This window comes from Miscanthus floridulus, chromosome 16 (assembly GCF_019320115.1).
Source record: "Miscanthus floridulus cultivar M001 chromosome 16, ASM1932011v1, whole genome shotgun sequence".
NCBI lineage: Eukaryota > Viridiplantae > Streptophyta > Magnoliopsida > Poales > Poaceae > Miscanthus > Miscanthus floridulus.
In genome coordinates this window covers 114,223,246-114,244,278 of record NC_089595.1, presented here as the reverse complement: position 1 = coordinate 114,244,278, position 21,033 = coordinate 114,223,246, and the positions used below count along the sequence as shown (strand labels likewise).

Genomic DNA, 21,033 nt, shown 5'->3' with positions numbered 1-21,033 from the left:
ACGAGAGAGGCTGCACCTGTTAGATGATGTGGGGAACACCCGGTAGAAATCGTGAGTCGAGCAGAGCTCGAAACCATGACCGGCCGCTCCACCACCTGGAGCGTTTACCGCTCGAGCTACGGCTCGATCTCCGACGATGACTTTGTGTTGTGGACGTGTGGTTGCAGGTTAATCATATTGGATAATATAGTGAATAGGTACGTCTATTGACCTAGGGCAAAGGCCCAACAAAAACTAGCAGGCTGGCCTAGCATCACTACTATAGCAAACTTAATCGAGGCGGACGTTTTTCATTATCCGAGGCGAGCAAAGGCAGCCGCCTCTGTTCAAAGGTCATGGTTAATCCGTGAATAACGGAGGCGGTTGCCCTACCCGCCTCGGTTAATCGATAAAAAAAATCCCGGAGCTCACCGGCGAGCCAGTTCCTGAGCCCGCCGTAGAGCCCGTTCCAACCCAGTAGCTGGATCTAGCCACGCCGTCGCCCGTCGTGCCGCACGCAGGAGCAGGGATCCGCGTCGGAGGAGGTCGATCCTCTCCGAATCCACGCCAGACGAGGTCGATCTGCGCCGGAGGAGGTTGATCCACACTGGGGAAGGTCGGATCCGCGCCGGGGAAGGTCGATCCGCGCCGGAGGAGCTCCAAGGAAAGGGGTGCTGCCTCTGCTGGTCACGGGAGCGCGAGGGCCGTTGCCACCTCCTCCGGCCCCGCGTGCGTGGCTCCTATCGCCGCCGCTGGGTGGGCGCGCAAGGCCGCCGCCGCCGCTGCCGCTGTCGGACATGGCCGCGTGCTTGGCCACCGCCACTGCCACGTCTAGAGAGAGAGAGGGAGGGAGGAGCTGGCATGAACATGGGAAAGTGAGGAGCCGGCTGCGTCGCCACTGTCGTGTGCTGTGAGGGAGGGAGGAGCTGAGAGAGATGGAAAAATGAGAATGAAACTGTAACCCTAACTCTATTAGGCCGAGACGCGCTGTCTATTGGGCCACTATTTCTGGAGGCGATTGCCTTGTAACAACTGCCTCCGTTAATGTATTAACCGAGGCTGGCAACCTAACACGCTCGCCTCGGTTAATGTATTAACCGAGGCGATTGAGTTAGGATAACCGTCTCAGTTAATCGACATTAACCGAGGCAGTTCTCTTACAATGCCCGCCTCAGTTAAGTATTAGCCGAGGCGGTTGCTGGGCCGGCTGTCCTTCCACGAATAACCGAGGCGGGTAGCTAGCCCTCCCGCCTCTGAGTCCAATTTGAAAACGCCTCGCAAAAGATTTTGTGTAGTAGTGCATCTATGTCATACGTTTTTTCTTTCCTTGGATGCATGAGCAATATTTGTCTATGGTGTTATTTCTTACATTGAAAAACGGGCAGCGGCGTTTACGTGAGCCCGTGGCCCTGGGGAGGAGGCCTGCTGCGGGTGTTGGTGCGGCGGCGGGGATACAGGCCGCCGTCGTCCTTAGAGCAGCGGAGGAGGCAAACAGATGGGGGATGGATAGGAACGACTTCTCCACCTTCATCCGTGACGGGGAGGAGATCCATAAATTTAGGGTCGAGCTGGATAGCCGTAGACTGTCTCCAACAACCGCTACCCAAAATACAAGACTCATTCCACGTTTAGGTAACGCTACAGGTAAATAGTTCAATACCTATTTTTGGTCTTCTCCAATAATAAGATTCAAAAGAGAACCCTTTCTGTAAATGGGTCTCCAGGAGAGAGGACACTCGAATTTGAGTTATACCTCTCCTGACACCTAAAATAGGTCTTCTATATAGATACTCTGTTGGAGGCTATAGATATTCTGTTGAAGACCCATTTTAGGTTTGGGTCTCCTATTGAAGACAGCCTAGGACAAAACAAGGGTATGTTTACCCCCACACACCAAATGGGTCGGTCCATGAATTTATCAGGCCGGGCCGTGTATAGAGGATCTTCATGGATCGGTTGGCGCAACAAACCTGGCCGGAGTTATAAAAAAAACTGGCCGGAACTCTCTATGTGCTCCCTATAGTATCACGATGACTCGTACTAGTAGCAAGTGTAGCACATCATCGGCCAAATGGAAAAGCCGTTGCGTGCACACCTCAATTAAAAAAAGAGAAGCCGTTGCGTGCGTTGCTCGCCGCCATGAAGCATGAAACATCACCGTTAGAGAACCCTGCTGCGTTCTTTACCGGAGCTGTGCCTGTGCTGCGTGCGGCCTGCACGTCTGCGGTCTGCCAATCTGTCGACGACAAACAAACCCACCCTTTTGACTGCGTGTGCGTTGGATCAGTGCGTTTGAGAGAGACGAGGCCGGTGCACCGTGCCGTGCACAAGAGAGAGCAATTGGCCCCGTTCGTTGGCTGAAACTGGCTGAAAAACACTGTTCTGGCTGAATTGTTGTGAAAGAAAAATATTGTTCCGACAAAAAAAAAAGAAGTCGAACGAGTCATTTTTAAGAGATGCATGCATGAGAGAGCAATACACACGCATGGCCTGTTCAAATTCCCTTTGCCCGGAGACGTACAGAGATGCATGCATGAGAGAGCAATACAAACGCATGGCCTGTTCAAATTCCCTTTGCCCGGTCCCCCCTGAGACGACGAGGCACTGCATCTGCATGCCAGAGAGAGGCAGTGGCAGAGCACAGGTGCAGAACCGTCCGGTTGGTCTGCCGACGCGCCCCGGCGGACCCTGGACTGGACTGGCCGGCCGGGCAGCTACCACTACCAGCCAGCGGAGGGAGCAAGGCAGGTTGCGCACGGGAGAGGCCTGCCCACACGGATTTTTTTTTATTTTAACACTTTTTCGAACTTAATTTTAAATCTAACACTCTCGGGTTTTTTTTAAACTAACACTTTTGGTCATGCCTATTGCCATGGCGCGGCCAAATACCTGTACCGCGCCATGCATGGCGACGCGGTAGAGGGCTGACGTGGCGGCAACCGGAAGCGCTGGCCGCTGACGTGGCAGGGCTCTGCCGCGCCACCGATCTTGGTGCGGCAGTGCCGTGCCCTGATCCATGACACGGCAGTACCGCGCCCTGATCGGTGGCGGCAGTGCCGCGCCCTGATCGGTGGCGCGGCAGAGCCGGGTATAACCTCCGCCGCGGCCAGTCCCGCTGTCCGAGCAGCAAAACGGCCTCCGCTCATCCAAGCACGCCGCGCCACGAACGGCGGCAGTCCGGCCCTCCATTGCCGCCTCCCTCCCTTCCCTTCCATTCCCCGACCGCCTTTCTCCCTCCTCGTCCTAGTTCAAGGTAATGACACATTTTATTTTCGTTTGAATTGTGGATATGATATTATGAATGGGAGTTAAGGTTAGTAGGAAAATTATGTTTGAAAACTATGGTGAAGATATTAGTATGAGTTTGTCAATGTTAAGGTTAATTATTTAGTTAGAAATATGTTTGCCATGTATATTTTTGTTGCTATAATTGTTGTTTATAATATTTTAGTTGCATTGCAAATTATTACATTTTGCATTAATTTGCGTTGTTTTGATTGGTGTTTAATTTGAATGGAAGACATGTTTTGGGAGCAGTTATGGCGAAAACGGGGTCGTCCTAGAGAAATGTACCCCGACGAGTCTAGCAAAGATGCCCCCATCCTTCCTGAACTCCCTGTCCCTAATTGTGACTGTGATCATCCGGCCGACGCGTTTCAATCGAGACATCCGGACACAGCGGCTCGTTGCTTCTACACGTGCAGTCGTTTTAATATAAGTTATTGTTTCTGTATATTTTTTTCTTCATTTGTATTACTAGGTTACTAATATTGTGTTGAATTTTTATTGTGTAGGCCTATGAGAGGTGTTTTTTCTTTTAGTGGATCGACGGTGTAGACAAGTTTGATCCCAGGTACCTCCTTTTCGACGATTGGTGGAGAGGGCGACATCCACGAGAGCACTTCGAGCGGTGGGTTCCCCCTCCCCCTAACCCCCCCTCCAATGATGGCTAAGGAGAAGCACTTAGCCGCAGTTAGACGACTCGAGGAACCTCCTATGTGCCATTGCGGAGACCGAACCGTGATAAACCTTGACAATACGTTGGAGTTTGTGTGTCTAAACAAGCATGAAGTAAGTGCAAAGTATATGTGTTGAAATGTTGAGCTATATGTGTCATGTACTAATGTCACGTTATTTAGATGTATTCAATGACGAAGTGTCGTTTCAAGAAGTAGTTGTATGATCATAAGAACAAATGGCCCGAAGAACCTCCAAAAGCAAAACAAAAGAAGAAAGAAAGGTTAATTTACAAAGCACCACCAGTCAAGTGTGAATGTGGTGTTAATTCTAACTATGGCCTAGTCTCTTCGGAGCTTGGAATGGGCCATTATTACGGTCATATGGTTGAGTACAAAGAGGTTCGTTATTTTTGTGGTAAACATGAAATCGTATTTTGTTTCTTTTGCTAAGACATATATGATATAATATTTCTTTTGAACAGAGCACTAGGAAATGCAGGTGAGAACGTTACGATGGTCAAGCTAAGTTTTTGGATGAACTGAAGAAGAGGCAACTAATTGCAAGGAAGAGGGAATATGTACCTGACTACGTCAACCTATTCGTTAAACATCACAAAGAAAAGATACGTGAGTTTGCTAGACAGCGCGGTATTTGTAACCCGATTGATGTTGGGCTTAACAAATGGAGATTAGAGAGACGGATGACGTTAGAGGAGGAGAGGGCAAGGAAGGAGGCAAGGGAGGAGACAAGAGTACAGATGTAGGTCTTGAACGAGCATGTTGCTGCATTATGTGGCAGTGAGTGCTTGAACGCCTATTTTCGTTGCCTGATTGTAAATGTAATATAATCACGTTGCTAACTGATTGTATTTTATACATGAAGGGATTTGATACAACGAGGAACATGCTGCAGAGGTGGCTCATGCAAGGTACGAGGAAAAGAAGTTAGATGAGTACAGAAAGCGAGCTGGTCGCACTGTTCAATCACCGATTGTGTTGTCTAATGAGGGGGACGAGGATGAGGATGACACTACCAGACTTAGTGAGCTAATTGCTGTAGCAGAGGCGGGCTTACAGGCGGAGAAGGATGAGGACGACACTGGCAGACTGAGCGAGCTAATCGCTCTAGCAGAGGCGGGCTTGCAAGCGAAGGAGGATGAGGATGACACTGGCAGACTGAGCGAGCTCATCGTTCTAGCAGAGGTGGGGTTATAGGCGGAGGAGAATGACGATGTGTTCTTCCCTCAGGCTGCAGCGGCCGCAGATGAAGCGAAGTCCGCTTACTACAGGTGACAGGAGGTCAGAGCAATGTAGGTGAGCCTAGCCACAACAACAGGATTGTGGTTGAGGATTGGTACTCGGACGATGAGTTGCTTACTCAGTATGTTTCTGACTAAGGGTTTTTGATTGCGTCGTCTGTTAGTTCCATGCTTTATTAATGATCAATGTAGCCATGTAGTAGAAATTCTATTGTGTTGTCTTATATTCTATTTGAACTAACGATGTATTGTACCCATGTATGATGTACTCGGATTACCCATGATCGATCTTAAGTGATCACATCTGTTTGTATCATGCGCTAAAAAATTCTAAAAGAACATAATCATTTGTCGCGCCATAGCCCACGGCGCGTCTGTGTTGTACAAAACTACAGAACTACAAGCGGAGGTGGGCTTATAGGCGGAGGTGCTATACAAAACTATAAGTGATGTACAAAACGAACATGAAGTAAATAAATGGATGATAAGTTGCCATACAACATTTTCATTGTGTTGGGTCAAGGTATGGCTCGAAGCTCATCTCCCAAATACTAACGGTGTTCGAATGGAGATACAAGGGTGACATATATGGTAGATCCTCATAGTTGTACCCGTGAACCCTGCAGGCCATGATCATATGAGAGCAAGGGGCATGCATGATCTAAGGGACGTTGCAACTGTACTCTACATTTTCAAGATCAACTTAGTAGTTTCGTTCACCATAACGTTCGCCGCCCAGGCTTGTGCCACCATTGCCCCGTACACTAAAGATATGGCGGCGGGGTCCATACAGCTCGGCAGTGTGCTGCTTGGCTAATTCCTTGGCCTCCTTCAAATGTTCAGCTCCAGCCTTTTTAAAATGCCCCTGCTCAGCTATATTCCTCTACGTAAGCTCCCACCTCTTCACAAAATATTCATTGCACTTATGAAAGGAGAACTCAACAATTCCAGACACAGGCAACGATCGAACTCCGGTGAATACACGGTTGAAGGACTCCGAGGAGTTAGTGGTCATGATGCCATACCTGAAACCCCCCTCGTCATATGCTAACGCCCACTGAGCTTTATGTTCCATCTGCGCCTCTAACCAGGCATTTCCCGATGTATTTACCATCTTGTCTAGTTCTCTCTTTGTCTCCTTAAACTGGTGCTCTGTACGTACACAACATAGAGCCTTTATTTTGTCACATACCTCCTGTTTCCGCTGACGCCGCCAGAAATTAGCGGCAAAGTGTCTCATGCACCATCTATGTACTAGAGGCAGGAACCCATCTATATACTCAGCTGCAGCATTAAGAAGCCCTGCGTGACGGTCAGAGATCAAACATATAGTGCGAGTTGGGCCAAGCACTTGCACACGTAGAAACCGCATGAACCATGACCATGATTCATTGTTCTCTCCCTCTACCAAAGCAAATGCCACGGGTACTATCTGGTCCTCAGGATCAACAACAACAGTCATCATCAAGGTGCCCCTGTACTTTTCTGTCAGGAAAGTGCCATCAACAAGTACGACTAACCGACAAAACTAGAATGCATGTTCCATTTGCGCAAACAACCAGAACACACGATAGAGGACATGCCTCAATGGGCCCCGAAAAAATATTCCTCCGGTGTCCACAAACCATTTCAAGCCAGGGTTGTAATAATGCATTGCACATAAGATACGGGGCACCCTGTTGTACGCTTCCTCCCAAGTACCCCATCGAATCGCTAGAGCAATTTGCTTAGCACGCTAAGCCTTTCCGTACGTCACATCGTACCTAACGAATCCAGATATAGACTGTTATAAAGAAGACACCGAGATGTCGTTGTTGTCATCAACGAGCCCCAATATACGACGGGCAAGGTAACGTGCAGTGAGCTGCTGATGATTTTCCTTCCCCCTATTGTCTAGGCAAGTGTGAGGTTCAACAACTTTAGTTATCCTCCACTTGCCATCACTCTGTCTCCTTCGTGCATTTAACCTCCACAGACAACCGTTTTTGTATATCAAGTGGTACCTCAACTCCTGGTCCGAATAAGTGACGGTGTATGGTCTATGGTGGTACACAACATAGTCCTGAAGGAAGAGTTTTATCTCTGACATTATGTTGAATATCATCCCCTTCCTAAGGGTTTCTGTCTTATAGTCATACAATGAATTCCTACACATCTAAAGACCAGTATCACAAATTGCCATATCCGTCATGGTGACATCCCTATAGTTTGGAACGCCCCTGAAAGGTATGTTCTTGGACCTTAGTTGCTCAAGCTCAGTCGCTGTGTAAGGTGGTGGCGGAACATACTGCTGCGCTTCGCTAATTTTGGCCCATGAATCATAGGGAATATCATCTGCAGCCAAATCTGTGACTAGTCTACTCTGAGTATAGACACATTGTAAAACCTCAGTTGGTACTGGTAATAGCATAGTATGTACCGGTACTGGCATGGCATCAGCCGTTGTTGTCATAGCATCTGTACGTCCTTGGTCATCATCAGAATCGTCTGAATCACTGCTAACTACATCACCGATCATGTCCTCCTCCTGCTACTCCTCCTCTTTCCGTTCGAACTCATTCACATCGAAGTCATTGCTTATACAGCCTACTGCAGTTGAATGAAACTGCTCCTGCGTCAACTGACCGTCCAAATCTATGTTATCCTAAGTTGCTTTCTCTTCGACCCCTAATTCTTTTTTATTGCCTCCAAAATCATCAATGGACGGGCCGTCCTGAACACCATGTATCCTGTACCCATTCTCCACCACCACCTCAGCCATGGGCACATTGGAACCTTGGAGAACCCTAGTGTAGCGGGACCAGCGAGCAGGGTCGCGCAAGGGTATGAGGACATAGTGTGTCCTAGTCTTCCCAGTATCAAACCTCCCTTTTAGCGTGAAATCACCGCCAAACTTTATATTCAACCAGACACAGAGGTCGTTGAAGCTAGGAGGTTCATCAAACCATTCCAATTCTTCTTCTATATCCTCAAACATACCATCCTCTCTCCTAACACTTCCTCCGTACAAAACTCTAACACAACAATCCATCTGCAGAAGCATTTCAAGAAACTTCATTAAGTCGTCGAAATCATCGTACGTAATATCCATACTAACATTAATATATTTCCTAACTATAACTATACTAACTAATCAAATATTAACATCTATACAAGGCATAATATAACTGTACTAACTAAACTACCTAACTTTACTACATATACTAACTTATTATATTACGTATACTAACTAAACCATCTAACTATACTAACTATACTTTAATAATTTTACTAACTTTATTAACTGTGCTAACTATATTAGTGGAGTACCTCGTTGCAGCGTGTAAGACCGGGCCGGGAGGCGCGGGCGCAGGGCAGCCGTCGTATGTGACCGGAGGTTCTGGCCGGAGGGAGAGGTGCGCCGACGTGCGGTCGCGGCGGCCGCACCCAGCAGCCAGTGGCCTGGCTGGCGCGGGCGGGCGGACGCGGCTGGCTTGCTGGCGCGTGCGGGCTGGCTGGCGTGGGCGGACGCGGCCGTGGCAGACAACATGCACGGCGGCGGGAAGGCGCGGGTGAAGGCGGGCGCGGCGGCCAGCCTTGCTGCGCTACTCGGAGAATGGAAACTGCTCGGGCACGCGGGCCGCGGCGAAGGTTATACCCGGCTCTGCCGCGCCATGGATCAGGGCGCGGCATTGCCGCGCCAAGATCGGTGGCACGGCAGAGCCTTGCCACGTCAGCCCTCTGCCACGCCACCATGCATGGCGCGGCACAGGTATTTGGCCGCACGAGGACAATAGGCGCGGCCAAAAGTGTTAGTTTTAAAAAAACCGAGAGTGTTAGATTTAAAATTAAGTTTAAAAAAGTGTTAAAATTTTAAAAAAAAATCCCCACACGTAACGCTGCATCCACGTACTACTCCTACAGTGCTGTGGTCGTGATCGGTCATCGTCCGCGAAAAGGCCTCTCTGCACTTCTGAAACCTTTATGATCAGAATTCAGAAATTCAGAATCCAGACCAGACCTCCCCCATGCACCCTGCAGACCATACCAGCAGCGTTTCTGCTGCCTCTCTCATCAATCATCACACACAATGCCAGACTCCGTTGAATAAAAAAAAAAAGATCCACTTCAGTGCTACTAGTACTCCAGAACTTGCATTGGGATGGCTTATTTCATTTTGGCCTTATTTAAATTCATAGTATAAAGTTTTAGAGTGTCATATCGGGTGTCACATAGGGTATTCGGATACTAATAAAAAAATAAATTATAAAATCCGTCAGTAATCCGCGAAACGAATTTATTAAGTATAATTAATCCGTTATTAGCACATGTGTTACCGTAGCACCACATCGTCAAATCATGGACTAATTAGGCTTAAAAGATTCGTATCGTAAATTAGTCGCAAACCGTGCAATTAGTTATTTTTTAGTTTATATTTAATACTCTATGCACGTGTCCAAATATTCGATGGAATATGGAGTAAACTTTAAGGAGAGAAACTAAACAATGCCTTAAACAGATGAAAATAAAGCAAAACACAGTGCTGTTTGGTCCTGACTTAAAATACATGCGTGCATGGCAAAATATACCTAGGTTTGGTTCGTACTGAAGGAAAATGATACATATCATCAGATGACAGCAGCTAAGCTAGCTTAATTAGCTACACTCCGAAATATATAGGCGTCCGTGCGTGGATCAGTAGTTCTGTCGCTCTTCGCGTTCCCTTCCCTTTGACACCTTTTGACTCAGAAGACTTGGAGCTTATATCATTCAGTTGTTAGTCGCCTGTGAATGCAGAACAAATGGGGAACAATAATGTTAGCAGTACTACATAAATGGTTGCTTATGAGATTTTTCTCCTTTTCCGGTACTGAACACTGAGCAGACAGGATTAGTTCATGATCCCTAGCTATAGGTTATCACATACCATGAGCACGTAGTAGAGAGTGTCCTGCTGGAGCGGCTCCACAGTGACGCCGGACTCGTCGACGGGGACCGCCTCGCCGGTGTGGCGCGCCAGCAAGGCGGCCTCGCCGAACGCCCCCTTCACGTCCAGGCGCATCGCCGGCACGCTGAACTGCGCGGTTGCGGTGGCCGCGCACGTCACGGCGTCCCGCGCCACGGCCACCAACGTCGCCGTCGGCGTCTCCCCGATCAGCAGCCCAGCATCCAACAGCCCTGCTAACAGATCGAGTGGAATCATTGCCAAACTTGCAGCCTTTCCAAGCTTGGCAGAAACTCCTATCTCCGTCTCAACAACATCAACAGAGTGGCTATGGAAATCATGGTGGTCAATTTTTTTCAACTTTAACTAGGTTTATAAAAAATATATATAATATTTATATTTCCAACTAAATTTATTATAAAAATATATTCAACTATCTATCTAATGATACTAATTTTATATCATAAATATTAATATTTAGTTAAATATATTTGGTCAAACCTAAAAATTACCGACTTTTTTAAACCAAATTGACTCTTTTTTTTTTTTGCAGAGGGAGTATACGAATGCCCTAGCTAGCTAGCTAGCTGCCGTGCGGTATCGAGCAGGAGACGATTTGACAGCCATCACGCTCAATCTTTTCAGCCCTCTAGTAGGAGTATACGTAGATGTTTCACCAAGCACCCCGACAAGACTATACAAGGGCGCCATTTATGACCTCGATGGAGACCCAAGTCGCCACTGTGTCTACTGATGAAGGTGTCAATCTGCTTTTGGATCTCCATGGTTCATTTCAATATCTCAGGGCACATATATATCCAGTCCAAGTCTTTTCACACATAAATCAGGTACGGAATATAGCATTGTACTACGTTCATGCATATAGCAATCAAACAATCAGCATGCATGTTTGCTGTTAGTAATGCCATAAAGTTTTCTCTTGGAATCATATGCTTAAAATCTTCCTACTGCTGCTATGTGATAACAATGCTAGCGATGTTCTTCTGCCTTCTGAACGTGCATATATATTCCCAACCACTCCTATGTCTTCGTGTTTATTACTCCCTCAGTTTTAAATTATAAGTTATTTTGATTTTTTTAATATATTCATTTTAATATGTATCTAGATAAATAATATGTTTAGATACATAGACTTTCGTCTAGATTTGTACTCCGACTGCGTGTAGTGTACCTCTAGTACTACTGTATGACATTTCACGGTAGTGCTTTCCCAAGCATGAAATAGGAAACAGCTCACAGCTTTTATTTGGTTCTTTCTCCACCTCTACACCTATCGGCCATGTATATGTATGCTTAGATTGTCTCCAACGGACGATGCATTACGTGACCCATACCCAAAATGCATCGTTCGCAGTGAAAAACCACCCTCCAACGGACTAGGCATATGGATTACCTATTTTGCGTCCACGGTGAGAGGGCACCCAAAACTGCGTCGCCTCGCGCACCTCCGCCTCCGCGCGCGTGAGAAATAGGGCTGCCACGAGCGCGAGCTCCGCTCCTCCATGGCTGGCGGCGCTTCTTTCTCAGCTCCATGTCCGGCCGCCGGCGCGAGATCCAATCCGGTGCCTTCCTCCGGTGGCGCTTCTTCCCCTCTGACTCTGGTGTGCGCGAGCGCTGCCCCAGACCCAGATCCGGCGGTCGCGCGCGCAACCCCTTCACGCGGCTTCGCGGCACCGCCCCCAGCTCCGCCGAGCGTGGGTGCGGGTGCGGCCCGGATCCGGCGGTAGGGGGCGCGACCCCTTCGCGCGGGCGCAGCCCCGGCCCCGGTGGGCGTGGTCGAGGGCGCGGCCTCGGCGGCGCCAGTTCGGCCACTGCTCCATCCCCGGCGGCGTGCTTCGCGAGCTCTGTTTTTGCGTTAGCTGTTGGAGTTCGACGGTTTTGCTTGCCTTTGTCTTTCACTGTACGTGACCCAAACGGTGAAATAGCTCATGTGTTTGGATCAGCTCTGTTGGATATAGTCTTACAAGTTGACAAGTTCCCCTGTGCAAGTGTAACCTTGTCATGCAAATGTCGATCTCTAGCTATGCATGAACAGGGTGCGCATACAGCGTGACAAGATCGGTGCATGCACCAGTAGATCGATGTTACATGCATGCATGCCTAACCTTGTCTCATTGCCTGCGACACACCAACACCATGCAAGCATGCGTACATTGGCATCCGATGTGATCGCAAGAAATTGGAACCATGCATTCCTATCATCGAAGTGGCATGTCCTCCCCTTTGCCAAGCTCGCTACATCGAAGCTTGCAAGTAGATCGAGACAGAGCAGGCCAGGCACTAGGACGATGCGTGCAGTGCAGGCACGGCAGGACAAGGAGACCCGGTCTTTTGTCTATGCGCATGCATGCTATTACTACAAGCTTTTGCGCGAACAATGCTTGTGAATTGAAAGCCGGACAGAAAACCGAAAAGAAACAAAAACGAACTTGCATATGATCTGTCTCGATATTTGGGAATTTGACTACCTTAGCATTTTTGTTTTTATTTTGAAATTGATGTTCAATCATGGACAAATTAGGCTCAAAACGTTCGTCTCGCGATTTCCAACCAAACTGTGTAATTAGTTTTTTTTTCGTCTATATTTAATGTTCCATGCACGTATCACAAAATTCGATATGATGACTACTGTAGCACTTTTTAGGAAACTTTTTGGGAACTAAACAAGCAATAAGCTATTACTGTCACGCACCTTGCAACTGGTCGGTGAGTACGGCGGCGCTCGTGGCCGCGGCGGCGTTGCTCGGCGCAGAGCTTGGAAGCAGCATGGCCGCCGTATACGTACCGGCATCTGCAAGAGTGGCAGCCGCGGCAGCTGTCGTCGCCGCGCCCAAGCCGTAGCAGTGGAGTAACCCCAGCCTGGCCTTCTCGTCGTCCCTGAGCACGGCGCTCACGGCGTCGGTCTTGCTACTGCTCACATCAGAACCGCCGCAGGTGTTGTTCCAGAACTGGCCATGGCCGAGTCCCTTGGAGACGATGCTGATGTCGGCGCAGTCTTGCCCTAGAGCTTCGTTGCACAGGCCAAAGAGCACGCTGGGTGAGAGTGAAACGGCGGCCCTGTGCATGGCCGTCGGCTCGTGCGTGTGGGTGTGGCCGCCGAGGACGCCGCCGAGCTCGGTGGACGGCAGGTAGTGCTGTCCGCCTTGCTGCCACTGCGGAAGGAGTGGCTCGGGGGATGCGATCATCAGATCGGGCATTGGCTGCGCGGTAGCAGGCGCCATGATCTGGTTGTGGTACTGGTAGTAGAGTTGGCGTGCGGCCAGAGCCGCCGCCGACGGTGTCAGCGGCGTAAGCAGGTCCATGGCCGTCGTCGGCATCACGCCCTGGACGACAACCGGTGACGCAAGCACGACGGCTGTTGTCTTTGTTTCGCCGGCGCCCGCCGCCGGAGACGTAGAAGACGACCTGCGGAATCCCAACACACTCAACGCGAAACACAGGTGAACACGATGATTTGGTGCCACTTGAAAACCGCAGCCTTTTCTGACTCTATTCATGCGAATATAAAAATCCCATTACAATGCCGTGACCGCAAATTCAGTCCACGACTCCACGCTCGCCACCACCTCCTATCGGTCCGCGCCATCCCACGAACGAGACGATGCCGGGCGTGCTACCACTACAAGCTAGAAACCAGCAATGTCGTTGCATGCTCTCATGCGCACGACTCCTACAAGCAAGCTCGCGCAGGAGCTATTATTGGAAAGCAAAAACACTCACTAACAATAGGAGCTGAACTGAGCTGGTTTGTCCAACAATCTCCCCCCAAACCAGACTCTGTTCATCAAAGCTTGACGACGCCGATCTTGTCACGCAGCTCACTGAACCGCGCTCGCCCAAGTGACTTCGTCAGCACATCCGCGAGCTGCTCCTCCGTGCTCACGTGTTCCACGAAGATTCTCCCGTTCTCCACACATTCACGGATGAAATGATATTTAGTGTCGATGTGCTTACTTCTGTCATGAAGAACGGGATTCTTGCTTAGTGCAATAGCGGACTGATTGTCCATCTTCAGGATCGGCGGCTGGACCTTGACTCCAGTGATGTCGCCCAGCAGCCGAACGAGCCACACAGCCTGGCACGCTCCTGCCGCGCCCGCCATGTACTCTGCTTCACACGTCGAGAGGGCCACCGTCTTTTGCTTCTGTGACTGCCAAGACACTGGCATCTCACCCAGGAAGAAGATGACTCCACCAGTGCTCCTCCTCTCGTCAATGTCTCCCCCCAAGTCACTGTCACTATACCCTTCCAGCTCGTACCCAGTTAGCATGTTGCCGGTGTTGCCGAGCTTGGGGTAGAACAGCCCGTAGTTGACTGTGCCGGCGATGTAGCGCAGAATGTGCTTGACGGCTGCGAGGTGCTCCTGTCGAGGCATTTCCATGAAACGGCTCACATAGCCCACCGCGAACGCGAGATCTGGCCTGGTGTGCACCAGGTATCGCAGGCTCCCGACAAGACTGCGGTACATCGTGGCGTCGACCTCCGGCGTGGTGCTCTTGGCAGAGAGCTTGAGCCGGACCTCCATTGGCGTGTGGCAGGGATTGCACGCCGTCATCCCTGCCTTCTCCAGCAGCTTCCTGGCATATGCGGCTTGTCCCAGCCTGATGCCGTCGCCACCTTGCTTCACCTCGAGCCCGAGGTAGAATGACAGCAGGCCGAGGTCGCTCATCCGGAACATGCGCCTCATCTGCTCCTTGAACGCCTCGACGTCCTCCTGCCTTGCTCCGGTGATTATTAGGTCGTCGACGTAGACACCAACCACCACTCGCTCCGCTGCGCCTCCTCTGGTGTACATCCCATGCTCGCTGGCGCACCTGGCGAAACCCAGCTCGCGCAGGGTCTTGTCCAGCTTCGCGTTCCATGCACGGGGAGCCTGACGAAGCCCGTACAACGCCTTCTTGAGCTTCAAAACCTTGCCTTCATGTCCAGCAGCAGTGAAACCTAGCGGCTGCCGGACATATACTTCCTCCTGGAGCTCGCCATTCAGGAACGCTGACTTGACATCCATGTGATGCACAAGCCAGTTCCTATGAGCGGCGACAGCAAGGAGCATGCGCACCGACTCCATCCGTGCGACCGGAGCGAACACTTCATCAAAGTCCACCCCTGCCTGCTGGATGTAGCCCTTTGCAACGAGCCGAGCCTTGAACTTCACGATCGCCCCTTGTTCGTCGCGCTTCAGCTTGTACACCCATTTGAGGCCGATCGGGCGGTGTCCTGGTGGAAGATCAGCGAGTGTCCATGTCTTGTTCTCCTCAATCGATGACATCTCCTCCACCATGGCTTTCCGCCAGCGAGCATTACCACGTGCCTCCTCGAACGTGGCTGGCTCGTCGTCGCCGCTGGCGAGCAGGAGCTGCTCGTCGACCTGGAACTCCCGCTCCGCCAGGCCGGGAATGTGAGCTGGTCCGAGCACGTTGTCCAGTGCTCTGAACCGAAGTGGTGCGTCGTCGTGGTCGTTGTCGAGGTCCGGGTTCGCGCTTGGTGGCGAGACGAACTCCGGTGACAGCCCCACTGCTGCAGGTGCTTCAACCCCGCCGGGTGCGTGCACTGGTGTCGACGGCGACTCTGGCGCTGGAGGTGCGATGTCTGTGTCCGCCACAGACTAGGGTCCCGCCGTGCTTCCTTGCTGCGGCTGCGGGTCGATGGCGACGCCGTGTCGCACCGAGACCGTCGTGTACTCGACGTGGAACGGCTCGGTGTTCTCCCCGCTGGACTCGCCGACGCTGCTCCAGTCCCATGCCCTTCCTTCGTCGAACACCGCGTCGCGCGAGATGATCACGCGCTTGGTGTCCGGGTTGTAGAAGCGGTATGCCTTGGAGCCCGGCTCGTACCCGATGAACACCATCGGTGTACTCCGATCATCGAGCTTCTGCTGGTGTGTACCTGCCACCTTGACGTGTGCCACACATCCAAACACGCGGAGAAAGTGGACAGAGGGCTTGACGCCATACCAGACCTCGTACGGAGTCTTCCCCTCGACGCTCCTCGTCGGCGACCGGTTGAGGATGAAGACAGCCGTGGCGACTGCCTCCCCCCACAACCAGCCTGGCAGACCCTTTCCCTTGAGCATGCTTCGGGCCATCCCCAGCACCGTCTGGTTTCTTCTCTCCACCACGCCGTTCTGTTGTGGAGTGTACGGCGCGGTGAGATGTCGCCCGATGCCCTGCTCGGCGCAGTAGTCGGCGAACGCGCGCGCCGTGAACTCGCCTCCGCGGTCGGTGCGGAGCGTGCCCATCTTTCGCCCCGCCTCAGCTTCAGTTCGCGCTTGCAACTGGATGATGGCGGATGCTGCCTGATCCTTCGACGCGAGCAGCACCAGCCACATGTACCTGCTCTTGTCGTCGACCACCAGGAGGAAGCTCCTCTTCCCTCCAGGTGTCTCCGGCGTGATCGGCCCGCACAGGTCGGCGTGCACCAGCTCCAGTGGGTGCGTCGCGCGGTACCTGCTGGCCGCCGGGAACGGGCGTCGTCGCTGCTTGCCCGCCAGACAGCTGTCGCAAATCTGCTCGACGTGGTCAATCGGCGGCAGGCCACGCACCATCCCACCTTTTGACAGCGCGCGCAGCCCCTGGAAGCCGAGGTGCCCAAACCTCGCATGCCATTGCCAGGCCACCTCGCTGCTCCGCGCGGCGAGGCACACTGGCTGCGCGATCTCGATGTCGAGGAAGTAGAGCCTGTTCGCCGACCGCTTCACCATCACGAGCAGGCGATTCTGCTGATCCCAGATGCGCAGAACGCCCTTCTTCATGCGCACCTCGTGGTCGTCCTCGTCGAGCTGACCGAGGCTGACGATGGTCGCCGTCAGCCGGGGAATGTAGTAGACGCCGGACAGGAGGCGGTGTTCCCCGTTCTTGCACTCGAACAGGATCGTACCGCGCCCCTCGATGGAGACCACGGACCGGTCGCCGAAGCGCACGGTCCCATGGATCCCGGTGTCGAGCTCGGAGAAGAAGTTGCGGTGGCCCGTCATGTGATTCGTCGCGCCGGTGTCAAGGATCCAGCGCGTGCTCCCGCCATCGCCCTTCTCCCCGATCTGGACGAAGAGCTCGCTCTCGTGGAGGTGGATCTCCCGAGCGCCGCCTGCGCGATTCGCCTCCGCGAGACTTGGTGTGGCCAGGGCCACCAGTGAGGCGGCGGTTGGCTCCGGCTCGGCGAACGACCACCGCGTGCTACCTCCCCCCTCGATCTCGACTGCGAGGTCGGCGTCTTCCGCCGCCGGGAGCGAATCCACCGACGGACCCCGGATTGGGGACGGACTGGCGTCGAGGTTGACGACGCCCAGCATCAGGGCCCCCCCCATGGGCCCTTCCTCGACTTGGGCCGCATGGGCCGCCTCGTCCCGCTTCTTCTTGCGGCACTCACGGGCCCAGTGGCCTTTGATGCCGCAGTACGCGCACTCGTCGCCGGCGAGTTTCTTCTTCTTCTTGCCGGCGCCGTCGGTAGGAGGTTTGGAGCCTCCTCTGCTTCCTCGGCCTTGAGACAAGTTCCCACCAGCTCGTCCTCGTCTCTGGTTGGACGTCAAACGCCCGCCTCCGGAGCCGCCACCAGTGCCGCCACCGCCAGACACCTGTAGCCGCGACATCACGCGCTCCACCAGCTCGTCCTCGGTGTGATTGAGACGAGCTGCAGAGGAGCCGCCTCCAGACGATCCCGCACCCCCGCCGGGGTCGGCACCGTCATCAGCCGCCTTGAGCCTCCCGGTCACCTCCTCGATCGAGAGAGTGTCGATGTCCAGGAGCGTCTCGATGGAGACGACGAGCTGCCTGTACCTCGGTCGCGCGACGCGGAGGTACTTGGCAACCACCTTGGGCTCCGGTTCCTCATCACCGAGAATCGCCAACCGCTGTACAAGATTGGACAAACGGAGGGCGAAATCTTCGACAGACTCACCATCACGGAACGTGATCTGCTCGTACTCCGCCCGGAGACTCTGCGCCGTGGCCTTCCGCACCCGCTCGTCCCCGATGCGCATCGTGCGGATGGCTTGCCACGCCTCCTTGGCCGTCGCCTTGGTCGCCAGGGTTGGCACCATCTCTTGGGGAACGCCGGAGCAGATCGCCTCCAGCGCGGACCTGTCGTCGTGGAAGTCGACGTCGTCCTGCTCGATCGCATCCCAGAGGTAGCGAGACTGCAGCTTGAGTTTCATCAGCAGTGACCAGATGTCATAGTTCGTCTTTGTGAGTTGGGGCCAGTTGCCTGAGCCGCTTGACTCACGAACGACGCGCTCGACGATGGCGTCGCGAGGGTGTCGGCCGCGGCGACCGCCGCGCGTTCGCGAGCGGCTGCGCGACGGCGATTGGGAGCCCTCCTCCCCGTCCTTCTTTGGCGCCATCACTACTCCTCAGAACCTCACACAGGCTCTGGTACCAATTGTTGTCTTTGTTTCGCCGGCGCCCGCCGCCGGAGACGTAGAAGACGACCTGCGGAATCCCAACACACTCAACGCGAAACACAGGTGAACACGATGATTTGGTGCCGCTTGAAAACCGCAGCCTTTTCTGACTCTATTCATGCGAATATAAAAATCCCATTACAATGCCGTGACCGCAAATTCAGTCCACGACTCCACGCTCGCCACCACCTCCTATCGGTCCGCGCCATCCCACGAACGAGACGATGCCGGGCGTGCTACCACTACAAGCTAGAAACCAGCAATGTCGTTGCATGCTCTCATGCGCACGACTCCTACAAGCAAGCTCGCGCAGGAGCTATTATTGGAAAGCAAAAACACTCACTAACAATAGGAGCTGAACTGAGCTGGTTTGTCCAACAACGGCGGTCGTCGGCGTCACCGACTTGCTCGACGACCCTGAGGACCGGTCGGAGGACGACGAGGACGAGGACGTGGGCGCCACGGGAGCAGCCGCCACGAGATGCAGGTGGTGCCTCGGAGGCGTCACGGCGGCGGGAACCGGCGCCAGGGCGCTCGCGCGCGCCAGAGTGGCGCGGGCGGACGGCTGCAGCTGCCCCGCGGCGCGCAGCTTGTGCTTGGTGCGGGACTTGCGGTTCTGGAACCAGTAGAAGACGTTGGCGTCGCCGACGGGGCCGTACTCCTGCAGCTGGAGCCGGATGCGGCGGATCTCGTCGCGCGACGGGTTCACCATGCCGGAGTTGAAGATCCCTTCCATGATCCTGATCTGCTCCGGCCGCGGGTTCCACCGCGGCCTGGGCTCCGGATTCCTTCCGCCGTTCTCCTCGCACCCTGGGAAGCAAGCACACATCTCAACGGATTTTAAACAAAGCCGGCCGGCGGAGTCAGCGCTCACCACGTTTCAAGAAACCAAACCCTAAGCTAGCTACGTACTGCTGATCTGATCATGCAGCAAGAAACGGTAACATGCTGGTAAAGGTGCAACATGGTTATAGATAAGACTAAAGAGACATGATGCATACTTGAGGACATGAGTGAGGACTTGCCGCCGTTGTTCATGTCAGGCTGCGGCTGCTGGAAGTTGCAGGCGAGGCTGGACCTGTACATGCTCGGCCAGTGCCTGTTCGAGGACGCCATATGCTGCTCCGACGTGCGCTTTTATCGACGGATTGCTGGCCGGTGGTGGTCCTTTCTTCCCTTGTTGCCTTCGGCAAGACAGCTGTGGTGGTCGTCGTCTGTGCTCGATCGATGATGATAGGTGCTGGTGACTGGTGAGATGGTGTGAGAGGGAACAGGGGAAGAGCAGATCGATCGGCCGGCCAGGGCAAAGGGGGTGCGTGTTGTGTCTCCAGCTGTTGCTGCTCCAGTAGCCTGTACAGGAACAGTGTGGGGGATCGGAGGGAGGACGAAGAACCCTATGGATTTGGCTATGGCTTTTCTCCTGTTCTTGCGCCCGCTGCATGCTTAAATGGCTAGCTTTCTCGCCTACTACCGTAGAATTGTGCAGTGCAGCAGAGTTATAACACAGTTAATGCCATCACTCTATCTCCTCCTCCCTTTTGTTTTGCTAGATCCTTGGAATTGTGCGAGTGTAAAAATGGAGGGGTGATGACTGGTGACCGGTGAGATAGGCGGAGGGGATCAGGGCTGAATCTTGCATGGTAAAGGGGGGAACCGAGACCCCTCCTAAAATTTACTCTATATTCTATTGAATGGTTGGACATATGTAGGAAGTATTAAATATAAATTAAAAAATAACTAATTGCACAGTTTACGGCTAATTTACGAAACGAATCTTTTAAGCCTAATTAGTCCATGATTTGAAATGTGTGCTACAGTAACACGTGTGCTAATGACGGATTAGTTAGACTTAATAAATTCTTCTCGTAGATTATTGACGGATTCTATAATTTATTTTTTATCAGTATCTGAACACCTCATACAACGTCTTCACGTGACACAACGTGACACCCAATATGACACCCTGAATATTTACACCCTGGATTTAAAAGCCCTGGGCTACTGATGGACGGGGACATCCCGGACATGGACATGTCGAGCTACAGTACTGATAGCTCCTACTAGCTGTAGTAGATGAAAAGTACGCAGTGATTTGATCCTTCTTCCAGTTTGTCAAGCAAGGATGACATGGGTTGGCAGTGGCAGGTGCCATTCTGCTGGCCTTCGGTTACTTCCTCCCGTAGCACAACGGGGAATAGATGGAAATTTGGGATTCCCAACTCAAATCATCTTTTAAGTTTAATAAAATTTACAAAGAAGAATATTGACATCTATTATCCCATAGGAATAACCTCCGAACATATATTTCATAATAATGGGTCTAACGATGCTTTTCATCCATTTTGAGCCAAAACCAACCGGCACATTTACTCACTTCCTCTCCTACTTTAGAGCTACGATTCTTGGAGGATTTGAGGTGTGTGTGGTTTGAAAGGGACTTGCTTGGGTTGAGAGATTTGAGTGCTCCAAGTTCAACTTTCCATCCTTTCAGCATTT

The 21,033-nt window shown here is 52.3% G+C and overlaps 1 protein-coding gene across 1 annotated transcript; it reads right to left on the bottom strand.

Annotated features, from left to right (window-relative positions):
* Positions 1-9,666: 9,666 nt before the first annotated feature.
* LOC136510086 (WUSCHEL-related homeobox 12-like) lies at positions 9,667-19,954 on the bottom strand. Its single transcript, XM_066504653.1, has 5 exons — positions 19,539-19,954; positions 18,923-19,347; positions 12,835-13,504; positions 10,104-10,354; positions 9,667-9,961 (listed from the first exon to the last, which is right to left on the bottom strand). Exons 1-5 carry the CDS (start codon positions 19,651-19,653, stop codon positions 9,947-9,949), a joined length of 1,476 nt encoding a protein of 491 aa, XP_066360750.1. The 5' UTR covers positions 19,654-19,954; the 3' UTR covers positions 9,667-9,946.
* Positions 19,955-21,033: the final 1,079 nt, after the last annotated feature.